Raw genomic sequence first — 20,276 nt, 5'->3', positions numbered from 1 at the left:
GGAACAATCATATAGGCAGGAAATTGTTGACCTTCTATCATGTAAGCATTTTGAGGGTTTTTATTATTGGGTTTGGCAATGGCTGAGAAGGAAGTTGATTTGACTTCTGTTGGAATGGAAGCAAGAGTTGAGAATTTGGGTTTTGTTGAGAGGGTTGTTGTTGTTGAAATGGCAATGATAGTTGTGGGTTTTGATTTGGAAGTTGTGAAGCCTGTTGGTTTTGAAAAGATGGAGGATATTGATAAAATTGAGAAAATCTCCCATAAGGATTTTGCATACCTTGTACCCATGATTGAAAAGGATTTTGAGGTTGGGACCAAGGTTGTTGCCAAGGATTCCAATTTGGTGGGGGTTGAAAGTTCATAGAGTTGTTAAACCCTTGATTTTGTTGCCCCTGCCAAGGTCTTCTTGCAACAAAACAGAGAGACTCAATTGTATTTGGATCTTCTTGAAAGACAGCTTTGAGCCCAGGAATTGAAGGACAATCCTTGGTCTCATGATTCTCTGAACAAATCGCACATGTTTCTACAACTTTTGCATCCAAGGGACATTCCCTGAGAGCATGTTTTTTTCTACATTTTGGGCAAAAGATGGCTAAAGCTTCAGCTTCAGCTTTCTGCTTATTGTGGATCTTAAGAGTGTCTAGTTGCTCACTAAGACTCCCTAAGATATCAGTTTTGAATTCATCAAGCATATTGCCAATCTCAACCCTACTTACTGATCCAGTTGCAGATTTGTTTGCTCTGATGAGAGAAGGATCTCTAGGCCCTTTTCCAGTTTTAGATTTTCCTCTTGAGAGATGGACACACAGTTCTGCTATGTCATGAAGTGGAAGTTGAGATATGTCTCATTTTCCCATCATGTTCAAAATATCTATCCATTCATCTCTAATGGCTTTTAATAGAAGGGCTTTCAAGGTCTCCTCATCTAAGTTACTCATTTTTGCTCTTTTCAGATTGTATTGGAATCTTTCAAGTAAATCCTCCAAGTTTTCATCTTCTCTTTGTACCATTTTAAATACTTCATCCTTGTGGTTGTTAGGCATACAATAATCCATGTATCTATCCAGAAATGTTTGTTTCATATCATTCCAAGTCCTAATGGATTGAGTGAGTAATCCCATGAACCATTTCAAAGCAGCTCCTTTCAATGTTGAAGGAAACAGTTTGAGTTTTTGAGAGTCTTCCAGATAATCATAGGTTCGACACACGACCTCAAACTCAAATAGAAATGTTTCAGGATCTTCATTTCTTAACCCATGAAAGTTTGGGAGGACAGATGGTGAAATATTTTTCATTGTTGCTCAAGAATCCTCATCGACTATAGGAAATCCAAATGAGTTATCTCCATCCCTATTTCCCCCATTGTTACCTCTACCTCCTCCATTATTTCCTCCTCCCCCTCCTCTACCTCTACCTCTACCAAATCCGTTAACTCCCTCTTCTGTCATGGTAGTTTTCTCAGAGATTTCAGAGTCCTCTAGTTCCTCTACTAATGGCGAACGAGGAGGAATTTCTCCCTCTTCTTCCTCAGATGATTCTACTTCTTCAATTACAATGTGTCTCCCTGTGGAAGAAAAGAAAGGATCTTTTCCTAATTCAGATTCGATGGATGGTGAGGAAGAGTCTCCTAACTCAACTACTGTCTCTTGAATTCCAGGAATCCTAGGGCTAGGAGTGTAGGTTGGAGATGATGGAGGTGTCTCTTGTCTATTCTTTGAGGTAGAAGGAGTTGTAAAAATCGAACTCTTGGCTCTAGCTAAAAACCTTCCCCTAGAATCTCTTGCTCTATGCATGTCATTTTTTATTTTTCTTCAAGTCGGGCTAATAATTCTCTTTCTGATCTTCCAGGTCACTGTAGGTGCAAGAAGAGAGCATACTCAAGAAACAATTTAATCAATAACTTTCTCTTTTCTGGTCCTCCAGATCACACTAAGTGCAAGAGGAGAGCATACTTTGAGAGGTTATCAATTTTCCTTCCTTGAAATTTTCTTGTTTTTTTTTAAGAAATTGGCTACCTAATTTCACTTCCCCGGAAACGGCGCCAAAATGTTTGGTCAATTTAGTGTGTTCTAAATTGCTATTTAAAATGTCAATTCGGGATTCGTAAACTGACGAAGTGAAGTGTACTATATGTACAAGATAACCATTTCCTTAGTCTTTTGTCTTTTTTGAGTTTTTTAGTTTGTTTTTGGATTTATCTTTCCCTAATGTGTGATGGTGAAAATTAAAGATGGTAATGGTGATTTCTACGGTGATTTTCCCAAACTTAAAAGTGTTCAAAAAGAAAGCTTTAAAACAACTGTAATGAAATCAATTCTTAAGAGGAAGTAAATCTATCAAACAGTGAACTAGTGACAATGGCCCAGTATCCTTGCTGTTGTATGAAAAAGAAAGTAAAAACTGAACTTAAAGCAATTCAAAAGCTAAAAGCAAAGCAACTAATTCACACTACTTCAACTCTTTTGATCCTTTACCCTTCAGCTCAATCTACCTTGTGGGAAGCAATCATGAACAAGTTAAGCAATATGATATCTAAATGGCAAGAAATTAAATTGCATAAAGGAAACTAATCACACTACTTCAATTCTTCTGATCCTTTACCCTTCAGCTCAATCTACCTTATGGGAAGCAATCATGAACAAGTTAAGCAATATTATATCTAAATTGCAAGAAATTAAATTGCATAAAGGAAACTAATCACACTACTTCAACTCTTCTGATCCTTTACCCTTCAGCTCAATCTACCTTATGGGAAGCAATCATGAATAAGTTAAGCAATATGATAACTAAATCACACTACAATAAGTAATATTCTGATTCCTTACTAATAGAGTCACTTGACTATAGAAAGAAACCATAAACAGATGAGTAGTATGATGTCTAAGTAGCAGAAAAATAAATAAGCAAAACACAATTTGAAAAAGGACAGTGCTGGAATTAAACTTCAGAAAATGAAAATTAGCAGGAAGGACAAGATGATCTCATATGTCAATAGTTATCAAAAAGATGAAAATTTTCCCGGGCTGCCTAAGAAAACCTGCAGAAAAGCATTGATCAGCTGACAGCTATAAGAAAACATAAATGAAAATGTAAAGAGCAGTGAATTAAAAACATCAAAACAGCATGTTATATACAAGCTAATGATTATGAAAACAGAAACATAATAAAATCAAATGAAAACTATACAGGGCTTTAGTGCACAGGAGCCCTCTGCCACCTTAGCCAGTCAACGAACAGTCACAAAAACGAGCTCAGGAAAGTAGTCTTCTCATGTATTAAAGCAGCAGCAAAATATGTAAAACAAAGTGCATTGGGGTGATAATAACAACAGTTCAGAAATTACATCTCCAAAAGCTTCTACACAGCGTTTATCAACACGTTATTTATAATGAAAAAGTGTTGTAACTAACTAACTAAATCCTATGCTGTCAACTGCGTTGCCAGAGACACGTAGATCTCCTCAGCCGAGATCTAGCGTAACGGTCATTATGTCCATTAAATCTTCGGAGTGGTAGTTGTTGGATTCAGGTTACGGGGTTGATCTCCAGGTGTGTCGATGTCTCCGTGAGCTGAGGACTGTGCCACGTAAACTTTCACGTGCTCAAAACAGAGACGTGCCACCGCTAAATTCCTTGGTTGGCTTTGCCTTTGACCCTTGTTGACCGTGACCTTTTATGGATGATTTGGCTGATCTGAAGGGACACGTTCCATGTACCCGTCACCTGGAGCTTGCCCATGTGGCTCGTTTCTTCATAGGACACCTGTAGCATAGCCTTTAACAAAATAGCTGCAGAATCCTGTGCTGGCTGCGGAAACTGACAAGTTTCCGCAGCTGCCTGAACAAAAATCTAAACCAAACAACAGTCATAAGCATAGTTAGAAAACCATGTCAGAAGCTCTTTTTAGACTATATTGCAATGATTTAACAGCTTGGTGGATGAAGTAAGTGGAAAAATAAGGCTGAGAGGGTGTATAGGAAGGTGCAGGTTTGAGGCTCAACAAAGTCCATGGTATTTGGACCATGATATTGTAATGATGTAACCCTTCGATGTAATAGTATATATAGGGTGAAATAATAAGAAGAGAATCATCGAATTGATCTATATCTGTGTTATGGTTGTATTATTGTGATATGTATTTTTGTAGTGAAGGAGAGGCTCTGCAGCTGAGTGCGCAGAGGCCTGAGTTTGCATTTGAGTGCACAAAGGCTTGAGTTTGCAACTAAGGGCGCAGACAACTTGCAGCTTAGTGTGCATGCCAAGAACTGTTTGTTGTACAAAGATTCATTATATTACCAATAGTTCTTGTGGATGTAGCCCCACATTGGGGTGAACCACGGTAATTTGGTGTCTTGCTGTGTAAATTTGCTTTTTATATGTTGTAGAGTAGTAGTTATATAGTTACATTTAATTTCAACAAAATGATGATTTATGGTTTTAGATGCCATGTTTAAGTGATTGATGTAATGTGGCGAAATGATTTATGAATGTTAAGAATAAGGAAACATAATAATACCACATCCCCTAGTCCCTCAAGGCTGCAAAAACCTGGTTCTACATCCTCCCATAGTCACTTCGGGCGAGACTGCGATCTGCTTGTAGGTCATTGCCGAAAGGGCCAATGATTGAAGGTTTTGTTGGTGTGCAGTATAGATAGAACCTAGGTTAGCCTAAACCAAGCCAACACTCCTCAACTATATTTGTATAAATAAGGACTCGAGTATCCCATTAGGAATTGCACTTTTAAAGTTAGAGATCAATAGTATTTAAGTGAAGGATTTTCCCTAGCATTCCAGTCTTGTAATATCCAATGTATGAGCACATATTTTATCAATGAAAAGAATTTTTGGTTCCTACACTATTGCATAGTGCATTAAAATCTAACCACCTTTCATTGGTTATTAGACAAAATTGTCTCATCACTCCAACAGACCTTGTTTCCCAGGCTCGTCAATGAAACTTAGTAAAACAATCTTACAAAAAAAATGGTTGAGAGATATTTGACACATGTCCCTTGTCGAATAACCGACGGAAAGGGGATGAATCAACAGTTAGATATCTGAAGAAGGCTTTGTTGGCATCTACAATGTAATGCGATGGAACATTGTCAGAAATATGACAATAAATTGCAATGTAATGCGATGAAATGATGCTGTATATTCAACATGTCGCTCGACGATTGATTGAAAACATCCACAAATATGTTGACTCTATGCATATATGTAAAGCCCAATTCCAAGGGATGTCTCAAAATTGGATTTTGGGCCTTATGAACCATTTTCCTTTATCAATATAACAATCAACCATTAACCATCTAGGGATTTGGTAAGTATCTACAACTCTATCATGCCTTCATGTGTTGATCTTCTAACTCTATAACATTGTAAGTAGAAGTGTAAAAGAAAAAAATATTATTATGATTCAATGATAAGAAATTTTCATAGACCAACACATTATATAAAATTATTTGTTACTTATAGATGAATATTTCACGAGGGCTTCACTAGGGGAGCAATACCATACCGCGTGCATTGATATTAGGGGATATATATTGAGGAAAAAATGACATAAGATATTGGGGAATATATAGGGGGTAAAGAGTTTTTATATTGGAAAGTATAAAAAATGAAGCTCAAAGTTAATGAAAAAATATAAAAGGATATAAAAAATGCTAATGAAAAAATGGATACCTACAATATCTAGTGAAAGTAGGGGTTTTTTAAATTGGGAAGGTGTATTGGGTTCGTATTGGTAGGGGGTTAAATAATGTGATTTTTAGATGTATTTTCCAATATGTAGTCAAATTAAGCGTATTGTTTAGTATGCCACGAACGCACGTGATATGTCAGTGGTTCATGGAGTGAAATATTTTGAACCAAATTGTCTACAAATTAAATTATAAATTGGAAATTAAACCAAGATATTGGTAAATAGTTAATATGATTTAAATTTCAATAAAACACCCATGGACTTTACTTTATGCTTGTTCAAAAAGAGGATAAAAGATTAACTCATGTCAATAGAGCCCATATAAACTTAGCGTGGCTTCAAAAAATTGCTCACTTTCGAAGATTATTAGTTTGTAGTATTTATAATGTCCTCTTTGTTCTTTTTGTGTATCTAGAAGAATTGAAAGTGGTATTGGCCTCATACTCACATTACATGAGGTAAATCATTCATAGATGCCCTCTTAGTAGGACATATATCAATCCATTAGACATTTCCTAGTCTAATTTATTATTTTGTAGTAAAAATTGTCTAAGTCGTGGCAAGGATTCAATCGTCTAGAAAACTTCTCTCCTCGCCCACCTCCACGGAACACCTCGCTTTGGAATCAATGGTGGGCAAGCATAATCAATTTGGCGTGTTGGAATTGGAATGCAACTTTTATGATTGGTTCGTGCACTAACTACTACCATTATAACCTATAGATTAACCCCATGCAAAGCCCACACGGTAAATAAAGAAGTTTGAACCTTAAACCACATATAACTTCATATTACAACAATCACCAATCAAACTACCTTCCAAAAACTAATATCTATAATACTCTTACCATCAATCTAGTTTTTAAAAAAGAAAAAACACTCTCAATAATATTCTAGATATTAATGATAACATGTAAATCAAATACCCTATATGGCAATTCCCGTGATATATTTGTGGGTATAATGAAATCAATGTTGAAAAATATGCTTTGGTAAGCTTGGAGTGTAAGAGTTGGACTGAGTGTTTTTGACAATATAAATTACTCAGAATAAGAGTTTTGTTTTCCTTAATGTTATTTATGTTGTTGAACATAAAAGGACGTTAATCAATTGCAAGTTATTTGTAGTTAGTTTTCCATCCACGAGTACTGATATCAAACAACAATACCGTAAAGCTATTTATTCACCTTTATGGATTTTGTGAATTTAACTTTCCAGCGGATAGTTAAACTTGGGAATAATTTATTCGCCATGTTTTATAGCAAATTCAAGCTGGTTTTGTTCGTGAATGGTGCTCATAAGAATTGACATTTATTTTGCTTTTCCGGCTATGAATGGAATTATCTTGGTTTCTTCCTTCAAACACGTGTCATGAGAAGGAGCGATATGATCCTATTTATAGCAATGTTGCACACATCGCGATCGGGATTTAATCGGCGCCGGGAAAAAATCGGAAAAATCGTTAAAATCGGGAAAAAATCGGGAAAAAATCGGAAAAAATCGTTTGGCACAAAAATATTCATTTTTTTTCATTTTTTTTCAATTTTTTTAATATCTAAACCATCTACAACATAAAATAAATACATTGACACATAAATATGATAAAAAAACTAATATATAAGATGTTCAATATCATTTCTAGCGCTAAAATCACACATAACATTGAATCATGTCCTGAATAGTAAGTCCTGAGTCCCAAGTCCAACTCAGCCTCAAAATATCAACAAAAAATATGATAATGTATCTCATCATGTCATAATGTCATATACAATAAAATGAAAGTCTAATCCTATTGATTTCCTCTGCCCCTCTTGCGAGAATATGGCACAGCTTTCTCTTTCCCTCTAGATGTAGAAGCTGGTGCCTGTGGTGGTGGAAATGGCAGTGGAGTCTGACGTGCTCTAGAAGCTGAAGAACTAGTAGTAGCAGCTACAAGAGGCTGAGGTGGACGGAGACCACGTCCTCTACTGGTGGTAGTGGTAGCCCGGGTAGCCCGGGTAGGCGGTGTCACCTCCTCCTCCTGCTCCTCCAACTCCTCCTCCTCCTGCTCCTGCTCCTGCTCCTGCTCCTCCTCCTCCTCCTCCTCCTCCCCCTCCTCCTCCCCCTCATCCTGCACTAACCAATCCTCAGTGGGATCCATGAGAGGCCTCTCGGTCTCAACCCTCCATTCAGCAGTGGTGTCAATCCCATCCAATGAGATGGCTTCCGTATCAGGTGTCTTCTCTAGTTGTTTCACCCACAATCGAAGATTGTAGTAGACATAGACCATGTCATTAAGTCTATGGGACTCCAACCTGTACAAAGTTCATGAAATAATAAATTAATAATTAATATTATAAAAAAAATATTGTTTAAAACTTTAATGAATTCAAAAATTTATTTGGAAATTTGCAATATTTTAAATGTTTAAGTGTTAACCTATTGCGCTTCTTGTTGTGTATTTTTTCAAATACACTCCAATTGCGCTCACATCCCGAGGAGCTGCATGTTTGGCTGAGGATGCGCACGGCAAGATTTTGCAAAAGGGGTACTCTGCCACCATACATCTTCCACCATGCGTCTACAACAAAATTACAAAGAAAATTTTAAATAAACATAAGAAAAAAATGGAATTTGAAGAAACAATGAAATTTGAAACAAAGTTACAAAGTACATACTACAAACTAAAAAATACCTGGGATTTTAACCGTCCTATCATTGATAGCCATCTCAAAGCCAAATGTGCCACCTGACAACTTATATTGCTCAATTTGTCTAGAGACCTCCATACGTTCTTCTGGAGTTTTCACCATCTTCTGGACACAGGTTAATAATCCTTCCACGACCTCAACATCAAAATTAAACCCACATGCATAAGAAAATGCAGGGTTCAGGAAAAGGCCAGCAGCATGAATGGGACGATGGAGTGTATTGTTCCATCGCTCATCAATGACCTTCCATAGAAGGAGTTGTCTCTGGAACCCATCATCTCCCTTGTCATCATAGTAGGACCGAATGGCTTCTTTGGCCCTATCCATGGCTTCATACAAATAGCCCATTGCGGGCTTCTCACCATCTACCAACCGAAGAACCTTTACCAAAGGTTCTGTGACAGCGCACACCTCCTGCACTCCCGCCCAGAAGTCTTCTTGGTATGAAACAAGTCTGCAGACGGCCTCTCCTTCTGGTTTGCGGCTCATTGGCGAAGAACGCCACTCCTCTGAAACAAACATTCTCTTCAAATCCCACATAGAATTCAAGAGGGATTGAAGAGATATGAAACTCGTCGCAAACCGTGTAATGGCGGGGCGCACCAACTCTTTGTTGTTGGTGCATTTTCTCATCAAGCTAAGCACAGATGTGTGATTGTAAATAAATTTTGTGATGGTTTTTTGATGAGTCAACAGCCTCTTTGACAAAGGGAATTTTCCCTATGTCCTCTAACATCAAATCAATACAATGGGCAGCACAAGGTGTCCAAAATAAAGTAGGATGCCTGTCCATAAGCAATCTACCAGCAGCAACATAATTTGCAGCGTTGTCCGTTATGACTTGGACAACATTTTCTGCACCCACCTCCAAAATAAACACATCCAGCAAATCACATAAATTTTTTGCATCTTTGATTTGATGAGTTGCATCAACAGATTTGATAAACATAGTCCCCAAGGGACAACTAACCAAGAAGTTTATAAGGGTTCTCCCCTTTTGGTCAGTCCAACCATCTGACATAACAGTGCATCCTGTTTGTGCCCATGATGCCCTAAAATCCTCCAATCTTTGGGTGCAGTCACGCTTTTCATCTTGAAGAAGCCGGCCTCTGAAATCATGAAGAGAAGGGAGTTTGTACCCCGGGCCAACACTGGCAACAGCATCAAGAGTAGGTTGGAAAAATGGATTATTCCTTATAATGCTGAAAGGAATATCACTCCAGAGGAGAAATTTTGTCATCAACTTGTCAGCTTTTTCTTTTTCAGTTCTTTTCATCATTGAACCGATAGTTGGTTGTGAACCAGGTGTGGTTCGAGGAACAAAATATGATGATGCAGCAAACGGATTGACTGACGCTGCAGTAGAACCTGTGCCACTTGGCCCACTTCCTTCAACTGACCTTCTTAGTTGCCTTTTGAGTTCTTCTTTGGCGTCTCTAGTGTGCTCTAATTCTCCCAATGCTCTCATGGCTTTTTGGATAATTTCAGCATTTGTCTTTAGACAGGGCCCCACATCACGTCCAGGGATTTGTGCAAGGTGGAACTTCAACCTGTACACCCCCCCGAATATTTCCTTTCCACACAACTTGCAAATCAAGTTTTGTCTATCATTCGGAGTTTTAGGGTCACCATATTCCCAGAAAGGATCCAATTTCCTTGGCATGTTTGTTTTTGAATTTTGAATTTGCAAACCTATGGAAAAATAAGGATTAGGAAATAGGAATTTAGGATTACATAAATGATAATAGTAAATAGTAAATACAAATTACAATTTAGCATTTGCAAAATTACAAGCTAATTATTTCCAAAATCCCAATTTGAATTTCTAAACCCAAAAAACAATGAAAAATAAAAAAAAATAAACAATGTTTAAAGAAAATGAGAAAATAAAAATCAAAAATTGGTTCTCATAGTCATAACAAATAACCCATCCCAAATCAATGAAAAATTTCTAAAAATTCTTTAAAAACAATGAAAAACAAAGTTTTTAGAGAACCAAAACAAAAAAAAATTAATCTACATACCTGGTTTATGGACAAATTCGCGATCTTGGCTTGGATTCCTCCTAAAATCGGCTCCCACAAGCGACGGCAACCCTCTCCCTCCCTTCTTCTCCTTCTCCTCCTTCTCCTCCGCGGCGGACTGCTGAATGAATAAACAAAAAATCGATTTTACATATAAAACCCCCGCTGCCCGCGCCTCCCGCGATTTTTTCCTTAAAAATCGCGATTTTTTCGATAAAAATCGTTAAAAAAAATTTCCGCCGATTTTTTGGATAAAAATCGCGATTTGAATCGGCATTTTGAAAAAATCGCGATTTTCCGATTTTATCGCGATTAAATCGCGATGTGTGCAACACTGATTTATAGTAGAGTTATGTTTCATTATACAATAAACATGATTAAAGTAATGTATTTGACATTGGAATTGATATATATTTCATCTTTAGCCCCACACGGGTCATCAACAAGAGCCGATATGATAAACATGATTAAAGTAATGTATTTGACATTGAAATTGATATATATTTCATCTTTAGCCCCACACAGGTCATCAACAAGAGTCGAGACGTCTTCTATGGGGTCGCCTACTCTTCTAGCCAAAACACAAAAGGTCAAATATATACTCAATGAGATTTGAACACTTATCTCATGGGTGAAACGAAACTTACCGTTAAACCCCATATCATAGTTGGAAACACATTGTTAATCATTCAATGGAGGGGCGCAATGCTTTCAAGGTCTCCTCCTTAGTCAACTAGATGGATAACACTAGGTCACTTCTTCCATTCTTTGCTGAAGTCACCTTCCAACATGTTTTTTCTGATGCTTTGTCCCAGCGTGGCTTCTCCATTTTTCATGCACTGATTTTTTCGAACATCTGGTTCACAACTATGTTCGAAGCTATGATTATTTTGAGATGCAAGCATGTAGGTCTAATCAGGATCTACTTTCTTGGGTGCATTGCGAAATAAGTTTTTTGTTGTTGTTTGTTCTCATCATTTCTGGTTGGTTTATGGTATTTTGCTGCTTTCTATCCTTTTACATCTTTCTGTCTGTATACTTTGTTACGCTGCCTCTAAGATAAGTTTTGAACTTTTCATAGACCGTTATGCTACTTATGGCTCTAAGCCATATGAATCATGGTTCTCGTGAATTTGTTGAATGGTCAACAAAATATGAACTATGTAAATGTAAGCCTTTAATTTTAATAAAAAAGAAAAGCCATTAACATTTCCTTATTTGTGTCGAATCAAGTCACTATCTCTGTATTTATATATTGTACATTTCCTTATTTGTGTCAAATAGCCATTATCGATATTTATCTCTTTGATTATATATTTATATATTGAAACCGATAGTAGAAGAAAGAGCCATTAATTATATATATATATATATATATATTAAATTGTGTGCAGTGAATATAGTAGCAATCAATGATATTTTTAGTAAGAATTGTTGTATATTTATCACATATATATTTTTTATGATTAGTTGTAGGTTCATATTTTTCGAGTACAGTGGGATATAGTTTTGAGTCCAGAAAAAAAGGTGATTTTTTTGTCTGTTTTTTTATTATTTTTGATATATAATTTTCATTTTTAGTAGTTTTGTGGAGTATGGTGGTTCAGCTATTAGTTTAGTAATTTTGATTAAGAAACTATAATTGTATTTTATAAATAAACTCGAGTTTTAAAAAGTTGTTGAGCATCACCCATCTTATGTTATTATGAAAAACACATTAAGTTAAATAATTATAAAACTATGTTAAATATTTTATGTGTGCGTGAGAGATGTTATAGCTATAACTATGTTATACAATTATATTACATGCTATGCTGTGCTATATAATTATATATTATTATATTATATCTTACAACTTTATGATATATATATATGTTATATATTTATATTATAATTATATAAAACTATAGATATAGTTATGTTATGTCATATATATATATATATATATATATATATATATATATGATAATATATATATATATATATATATATATATATATATATATAAATATGATAATATATATATATATATATATGTGTGTGTGTGTGGGGGAAGGTTAATAAAATTTAATTAAATAACAAAAAAAATTGGTTCTAGATTTTTAATTTAGTTAATATTTTATTTAAGTACAATTATTATTTTTAAATAAATTATTATATTCATTATTAAAAAAAAATTAAAATATAAATTAATTTAAATTTAAAATAAAATAAATTTTCTTATTTCATTTAATAGAGGTTTGCCATGAACAACCATATTCATTATGTTTATTTTTGTAATCTTGGTAGGACTACATCTTCATCATGTCCAACTTCTCACCATGATCACGGGGGATAGCAGAGGATTTGAACCCAAGACTTCTTGTTCAGTGAGACTTTATTTCCACAACCATTGCCAATTGAGCCACCCCAAGCAGACAACCATATTCATTATGTTAATCTAAAGCTCCTAATTTATTTTTTATTGATTATAGTTTTTTGTTTCTTTGTAAGCTTGACAGTATTACATCTTCATCATGTCCTAGATATCACCCCGATCGGGGTGAGGAATTGAACCAGTTAATTCACATCAAGAAGTGCCTTAACAAAGCACCTGATCACCATCTATCCAAGACACCGTGGACATTTATTGGTTATTGTTTAGTTATTTTCTATTTTGAAACTTTTTGGGGCATATTTCTGGGCAAATTTGTTGGAAATTTAAAATGCATTTTAAATAGCAAAAAATCATTACAAAAAAAAAATATTTCACTTAATTCCTAAGAAAAAATTTAAAGCCTAAAATAAACTTTAACTCCCACTACAATGCATCCATGTGACTATGGCCTTTTTCAGGCAGTTCAGTGCGAGTGACCTCGGATTTTGTGCCATTTTTCAGGGCCATGACTTAGGGCGCTGCCCAAAACTTCATGAAACTTCCAGAAATGATAAATAACATTGAAACAAGGTTATTCATTCAAACACTTGAATAAAGAATTGATCCGACCCCCTACTAGCCATGACAAACATTTCGTCAAACATATCATAGATATGTAATCTACAGGTCACAACAACAAATTTGAGCATTGAGATCTCATACTTGTCCCAGCATCATCAAAGAAGACTGATATCTCCTCAAAATAGTTGCATTGTTATCTATTATATCATTCATTAATTAACATTTCATATACTAACCAAAACATGATGAGAGTCATACATCATAAATTTCATAAAACATGCTTATAACCAACAAATAATCATAGATATGTCAATGAGGAAACAACCATTAAAGCCACATAATGGCAAGAACATTTTCTCATAAAATACCAAAGGAAAATGAGCTCTTATTAACATATGAAAATCCAACCAAGTCAGGGACTTCCACGTACCACTTGACCATAGATTCTATTGAACCAAATCTCTCTTTCAGTCAATCATCCCCGCGCCATATTCCAAGCATGAATATGGGATCTCATGAAACAAGAAAAACAAACCAAACTTGGGATTCCAGAGGCCAAACCACCTCAACCCTCAACCAGTGATTCCACCTCATGGTCATACATCACTAACCATCACCATATCGGTCTCTACCCAAGTTGTCCAGAGTGTTTGTTCCAACCAATACTTCTAGGACTAGTAACTCAACCCACAATTGTTGTCGGGATCCATAGCGTTTGTCCAACCATGGCTTACAGAACTAGAAACTTAACCCACCAAGAGCTCGAGCGCATTTTTCCAACCAAGCCTTCTAGGACTAGTAACTCAACCCAAGCTATTACATGGCTTCTAGAGCATTTTTCCAACCTAGACTTGAGGAACTAGTAATTCAACCCACAACTAAAGGAACACGAGCACCAACCAGAAAACGAAGATAAACACACAACACCATGGCTATCCAAGAAATGGAAAGGCTAGGGAAAAACACTGTCAGTCCAGGCAATCCTCCATGCAAATGACAGATCATAACCAAGAAACCACATACATATGCCATGCATGCCAAAACTAGCAAGGAAATCATACATGCAACTCGGTACTTGCAAGCAAAACCCAATGTAGCTGTTGATCCTGATGTCCTCTTGCGTTTTCTTGCTCTTCATTTTCCTTCTTGCTTTGAATCCTAAGTATGCCACACTGCTCCAAGAAAAATCTAAGTGTCCAAGAGTATGAGAGAGAAAGTAGATAATAAGAGCTCCAAACCTGAACTGACCAAAAAGCTACAAACTCATCATCAGAAGCCCTTTTATTAATGAGGCCTTTACTTTCTTCATTTTCCTCCTCACATGCAACATGTGAACTTTCACCTCCCTTTTCTCCTATTTTCCATTATTTTCATAATTAAGATTCCAATTAATGCCTCATGCCTTTCCAAAACCTTTTCTGTTGCCTTTGCTAATTTCCATAGCCATTAATTAATCACAAGTGATACCCATCACTATGTTTTTTCCCAAAATTCAACTTGGAATATGTATCCCATGCACTTGGTTATTATTTTGCCTTTATTAACTTTATTACATGGATTTTTTAGAAGGGTTGTTACAGGTTCATTTATAGATTCGTTCACCATGATTAGGTTTTTACGATTTTCAACCCCGTTGATCTAGATCCATGCAATCTCCACAATATACCCAAAGAAACCTGCTATGATACCAAATGATCCGTAAACTGCCGTGGGTATTCCACAAGAAAGTTCGTCACAATAGATCTGATAATATTATATTAAAAATATGAGATTTTACACTATCATAGTTTTATGAAAACTTTGAGATCTATAGATTTAACTGTAATTAGTGCATGCATGTGAATGGAAATTATGCAGAAAAGTAGAGAACGAAAAAATAAACTCACATACACACATAAGACACAAGACATGCTCTCTGGGAAACCCGTTCGAGGGAAAACCCAGCTAGAAGGTGAGGCCGCTTTGCTCTCTTTCTCTGTTTGCAAATATGGCTACAAGTAAAAAGAAGTAATTCCTGTGGCTCGTGGGCTGCTAAAGTGCATAGATCCTCTTTGTGTTATTTACCTCTTTTCTCTCTTGGCTATCTTTGCTCAACTATGGAACAAAATGCTCTCGAAAGAATGGAATGCCTCTTCCTTCTAGTGGCCCTTTTATAACACAACTCGATAGCCTACTAGTAGTTAATTTTGAGTACATCAGCTCTTAACTTGAGTTACAATATAGAATCATCTAGAGTATTTTACATCATAATGGGGGTTGACATGACATCCTCCCGAACTATAGGTGTGAAAACATGAAGGTCAACTTCTGAGTGGCATAACTTTTGCATATGGACTCTGATTGGCATGCTTATTGCGTCGTTGGAAATATCTTCGTGTGTAGAATAACATGAAATGGTGTTGTGTTAAAGTTGCAAATTTTTACCCCCAAAAAATGTCATTTGATGCCTCAAAACGCTCTCGGAAGGTTTCAGACCTCGTTTTGCCAAACTAGGTCCCACCGGTAAAAATGGCCTCGTGAGCTAATTCCTCCACTTTTTCCACTCCAAATGCATCAAGATGGATGAAAACCATTATAATGATCCAATATGGATCAATTTAAGAGGGATTATCCAAATAAGACTAACAACAAAAGGAAGGAAAGGAGTGAAGCTCACATAGCTGAGGAAAAGGGAGAACCCGAGAAGAAACTAGAATGAGAAGATCCCAAAGATCTTTACTATTGAAGGAAGCTTCATCTCTAATAGGTTCTTTATGCAATTTTTCTTTCTTTTATTAAGTAGAAAGTAGAATAGTATGCATTGTTGCATTATCTATAAGAGTCTTGGTTTTTGTAAAAGCATAGCATCATAAAAGAAGCATATGATATTAGAGAAATTAGAGTCTACTTGATTAACTTAATTTGAAAGAAATCATCCAATTTAAAAGAATGAGAGGATTGGGACCATATTGCATATTATAGTTCATCCAAACATTTTCTAACATATTGTTAGAGGAAGTCATTTTGCAAGAAGGATCACTAAAAATTCTCCTATAAGAACTATCATTTAGAAAGGTTCTTGAAAGAAGCATTATGATGGGTATATATTCCATCTATTATGGAAACAATACTCTTGAAGGATGAAGGAATGCAATTGGTCGAGTTGCAGTATGAAGGGCATAATTAAATTCTTTCTCCTCTTAGGAAAAGAAACCTATCTTCGACAGGTATAAGAAACAAGCTCATTTAAGAAAGGATGGCTAGATGGTTGTATGGAAGAAAAGGTATACATATTTTAAATAACTCCTCTAGGGTAGGATTCATATTTACAAGAATCTTGCAGAAAGAGTTGGTTATAAAAGTGTGCTCAATAAGTCTTCCATGTGATTACTCTATGCTTGAAAGAATAAGTTTGATATGCTTAAGAATAAGACTCTTCCATAAAGGAGCATGACGTAAACACAATGATATTGGTAAACATCAAGTATGATCTCTAGAACAAGAAACAAAGTTGATAATGGAAACTCCAAGGAAGATATTATAGCTTGCTAATCAAGTTCGATCCATGAGGACCCTAATTAAAAGTAAAGCATGGAGAACGATTCTTGTACAATATGGAGATGAATCATGTGCAATGATGTTGATCTCAAAGGATTCAAGTAAACAAACTCTTTGATGAAAGGACCATCATGTTAAGGTAAATCTAATTTTAATATTTTGGTTATCTAGTAAACATGTTGTTTTACTACCTAGAAGGATATTGCAGAAATGCATAATGACAATTAAGGCAAGTTCAATTGTTGGTGTTGAACTCAATTCAAATAAAATATGGATTGAGTGAATGATCTTGGTAATCCTTAAAGGATTATATAATCAAGAGGCTTACATAATCTTAGAAATGAAAGGTAGCAATACTAGAAGCTAACCTGATGATCAAATCTTTTGACAATGAAGATCACTTTCATGTTTAGAGGGAGTAATGATAGGCTCAATATAATGCCTTCATTGATGATAACTAGAAGAAAGTGATGTGTAAGGTTGATGGCCTAAACCCTATCACAAGATTAAAGGAAGAAGATGGCTCCATAATATCTAGGAAGGTAGAAGCTCAATATGATGAAGAAAGGAGAATACATGGAACTACTACTTAAAGATCTCCATGAAGAACTGGTAGTGTATACAATTATAAAGACAAGCTAGAGAGATTGTGGTTATGACTTTCCAATTTAAAGGAAGTGAAATAATCTCCTCTATGATTTAGAGGGAGTAGGAAGTCCCCTTAAATAATTGAAAAGAAATAAGGATCAATTCCCTAATCAAGAGGGAATGAGGATATCCTCCCTGGTTGAGAGGGAGTGATGATGGACATTGTATTCTCTTCTATCATGTGTCATGCACTAGGCTAGGACTAACAACCGTATGTCTAAGTGAAGGCCATGGTAGGGAGAATGGAGGATTGGATAAGCATCTAAGATTTATACTCCTTGAGGATATAGAATCCAAGATAGGAAGTATTCTTGTTCACTGACACTCTTTCAGGATTGGACGGGTATCCACAACAAGAGTGGTCGAAGAGGACCAGTATTATTTGAGGAATGAAATTCCAATATGAGAATAGTCCTAAAAAGACATTCCCAGTGAACATTCGGATGGGGTATGTACCTTGAAGAGGTAGTGTGGTGTCTCATTTAAATCCTCCCAACATTTTTCTCTAATATGAGAAGATATCGTTAAATTAAGGCCTTACTATGTTGAGAATGTTGGTCATAATTTTGATGCTTATGATGGCTTACCACTTCGACTCTTCTTATGAGAACTCTCTAGTTTGAGAATATCCTTGTATTGATTATACAATTATGAATAACTTCATATTTAAGAGGGGGTGTTGGAAAATGTAACTAGTTTCGGTCTTCATAATTGTCAATGTACTCATGTAATTATGTGTATCTTATGTTACAAGAAAAGGAAGAAAGAAAAATGTTATTTTAAGCATGGGTTTCATGTTCCTATTTGTTGGTCAACTAGGTCATGCATGTTCTTCATGCTTCTAGGGATTGTTAAGTCAAAAGAATATTTTCTTGAGTCAAAAGAGTCTTTATCATTTGTATAATACCCTATTGGGCAAGTTGTAACATGTAAAAATATATTAATTATGAGCCTAGAAAGTCAAATAAGCATCCAAGCACAAGTCAACCCTACCATAGTCGACCTTGTAATGGGCTATTTGATCTCATGGGAAGGATCTATAAAGGGAGAAAATTTGATTCATTTGGAGACACTTTTGTAGTTTGATCCTAAGCAAGAAAAGGAAGACAAGAATGAGCGAAGACTTAGAAGAAGGGAGCATCTCAAGAAGAAATTGAAATATGATTTTTGTGACCATCTTTCTCTCACATGTGCAAAGGTTAGGGGTTTCATAGTTACTGGGAGACCAAGAATTCCAAGTTCGAGTTGCAGGAGGCCAAGAATTGCATATCCAAGCTACATGAGGGTTGAAACTTTATTTTGACCTACTTTGACTCTCATTGACTTTGGAGACATTGACTTGCTTGAGGAAGGAATCCTTGGAATATTGACACGTGCCAAAAAGAAGAATTTCTACTATTCCAAGGGAATGAAGTTGCAAATTTTAAGTAGAAGGCCAAAATTCTAAAGTGAAGTAGATTTGAAGAGGTTTGACCTTTGTTGACTTGGTCAAACTTTGACTTGTTTTGAAGAAATTATTGAAGGGTTGACTTGGTGCTTGGAGGAGGTTTTGAATTTGGTATTAGGGTCCTAGATTTCTCATTTGAAATGATTCTCTAAGAACATAAGAAATTATTTTTGGGTTTTCCCCTTGGAGCCTATATTTTGTGTCCATTGTCTTTTATGATAGTCATGATTTATGCTCTTGATAATTGTTTGATGACAAAAATCTATTAAAGAACATAAGAAGATAACATATGTTCACAAGATTTTATCAAGGATAAGGAGAATTTGTTTTAATAACTAACCTACTATATTCTCCAACAAGACCAAACCATTCAGCAAGGTACCCACATGTGGTAAAATTTCAATCCATTTGTTAACGAAAACTTGAATGATTTCACATGGTTCAATAACGAACATAGTAAGTGTAAATATATTTTCCCCTTTATAAATTTGGGTTGTTTATTAACAATAAGAGCTTGGATATCACCATTGTGGCACTTTTAAGCACCAATAATTTCATAAAATCATTGTAGAACCAAAAAAACTAGCATTGGTTTAAATGGAGAATAGGTTTTGTTTTCTCATCCTCATTCTAGATTTCCTTCAAATCATAGGTACACAAGATAAACAATCTAGAAAAAATAAAAAGAGTCTGAAGATGGGAACAAAGGGCCTAGAATTTGACCTTGATAGAACCAAGGAAGTCAGTGAGAATGGTGGCAAGAACGCGAGTGTTGGCACCAATAGTTGGTATTACAACTTTTGTGTGTTGCTGCATTGTTTTGGATGTTATGACCATGCCTTTGTTCTACCAACAAATGTTGCTTTGATAAAAAAAAGATCGGATTTAGACTACATCAATCATTCTTCACAAAGCATGCTTACATTGCCTAAGACTATGCAACCCGTAAGGCATTAAACTGAAGATATGAACAATATGTAGGGAGAGTATCATATATCACTCATACTCATAACCCATTTCTTCAATAGGTGCAGATTCCTTCTTCTAGTTATGGAGTCCGGAGTGTGGGGAAGGAATTCTATAAGGCAGCACTAGGTTTAGTTATAAGATTGTCATTCTCTATATACCATTCACTCCATATTGAGTAGCTTAAAGCCATTCACAATATATTTGGATAATTTCGTATACTTTATATGTTCGATATATGCACAACAATTAATACATTATTCATACACCCATGGTTATGAGGTTGTACACCATATAATGTGGACATTGCATACTAT

General features: G+C 35.6%; 1 protein-coding gene across 1 annotated transcript; it reads right to left on the bottom strand.

Moving 5' to 3' along the window:
* Window positions 1–7,308: 7,308 nt before the first annotated feature.
* Window positions 7,309–8,605, bottom strand: LOC149166390 (uncharacterized). Its single transcript, XM_089431334.1, has 3 exons — window positions 8,384–8,605; window positions 8,128–8,269; window positions 7,309–8,003 (listed from the first exon to the last, which is right to left on the bottom strand). The coding sequence occupies exons 1-3, from the start codon at window positions 8,499–8,501 to the stop codon at window positions 7,499–7,501; spliced, it is 765 nt and encodes a 254-aa protein (XP_089287460.1). The 5' UTR covers window positions 8,502–8,605; the 3' UTR covers window positions 7,309–7,498.
* Between the last annotated feature and the right edge of the window lie 11,671 nt (window positions 8,606–20,276).

Source organism: Pinus tabuliformis, chromosome 5_1 (assembly GCF_031772625.1).
Source record: "Pinus tabuliformis cultivar Carrire ecotype Pingquan chromosome 5_1, CPIR1, whole genome shotgun sequence".
NCBI classification, from domain to species: domain Eukaryota; kingdom Viridiplantae; phylum Streptophyta; class Pinopsida; order Pinales; family Pinaceae; genus Pinus; species Pinus tabuliformis.
Note: the sequence above shows the minus strand (reverse complement) of the source record. Positions and strands in the feature narration are given on the sequence as shown.

Coding starts and splice junctions, on each gene's coding strand:
- LOC149166390 (XM_089431334.1), bottom strand. CDS start 8,501: ATGGTGAAAACTCCAGAAGAACGTATGGAGGTCTCTAGACAAATTGAG. Junction 8,270..8,383: donor TAGGACGGTTAAAATCCCAG/GTATTTTTTAGT, acceptor ATTTTGTTGTAG/ACGCATGGTGGAAGATGTAT. Junction 8,004..8,127: donor CACAACAAGAAGCGCAATAG/GTTAACACTTAA, acceptor AACTTTGTACAG/GTTGGAGTCCCATAGACTTA.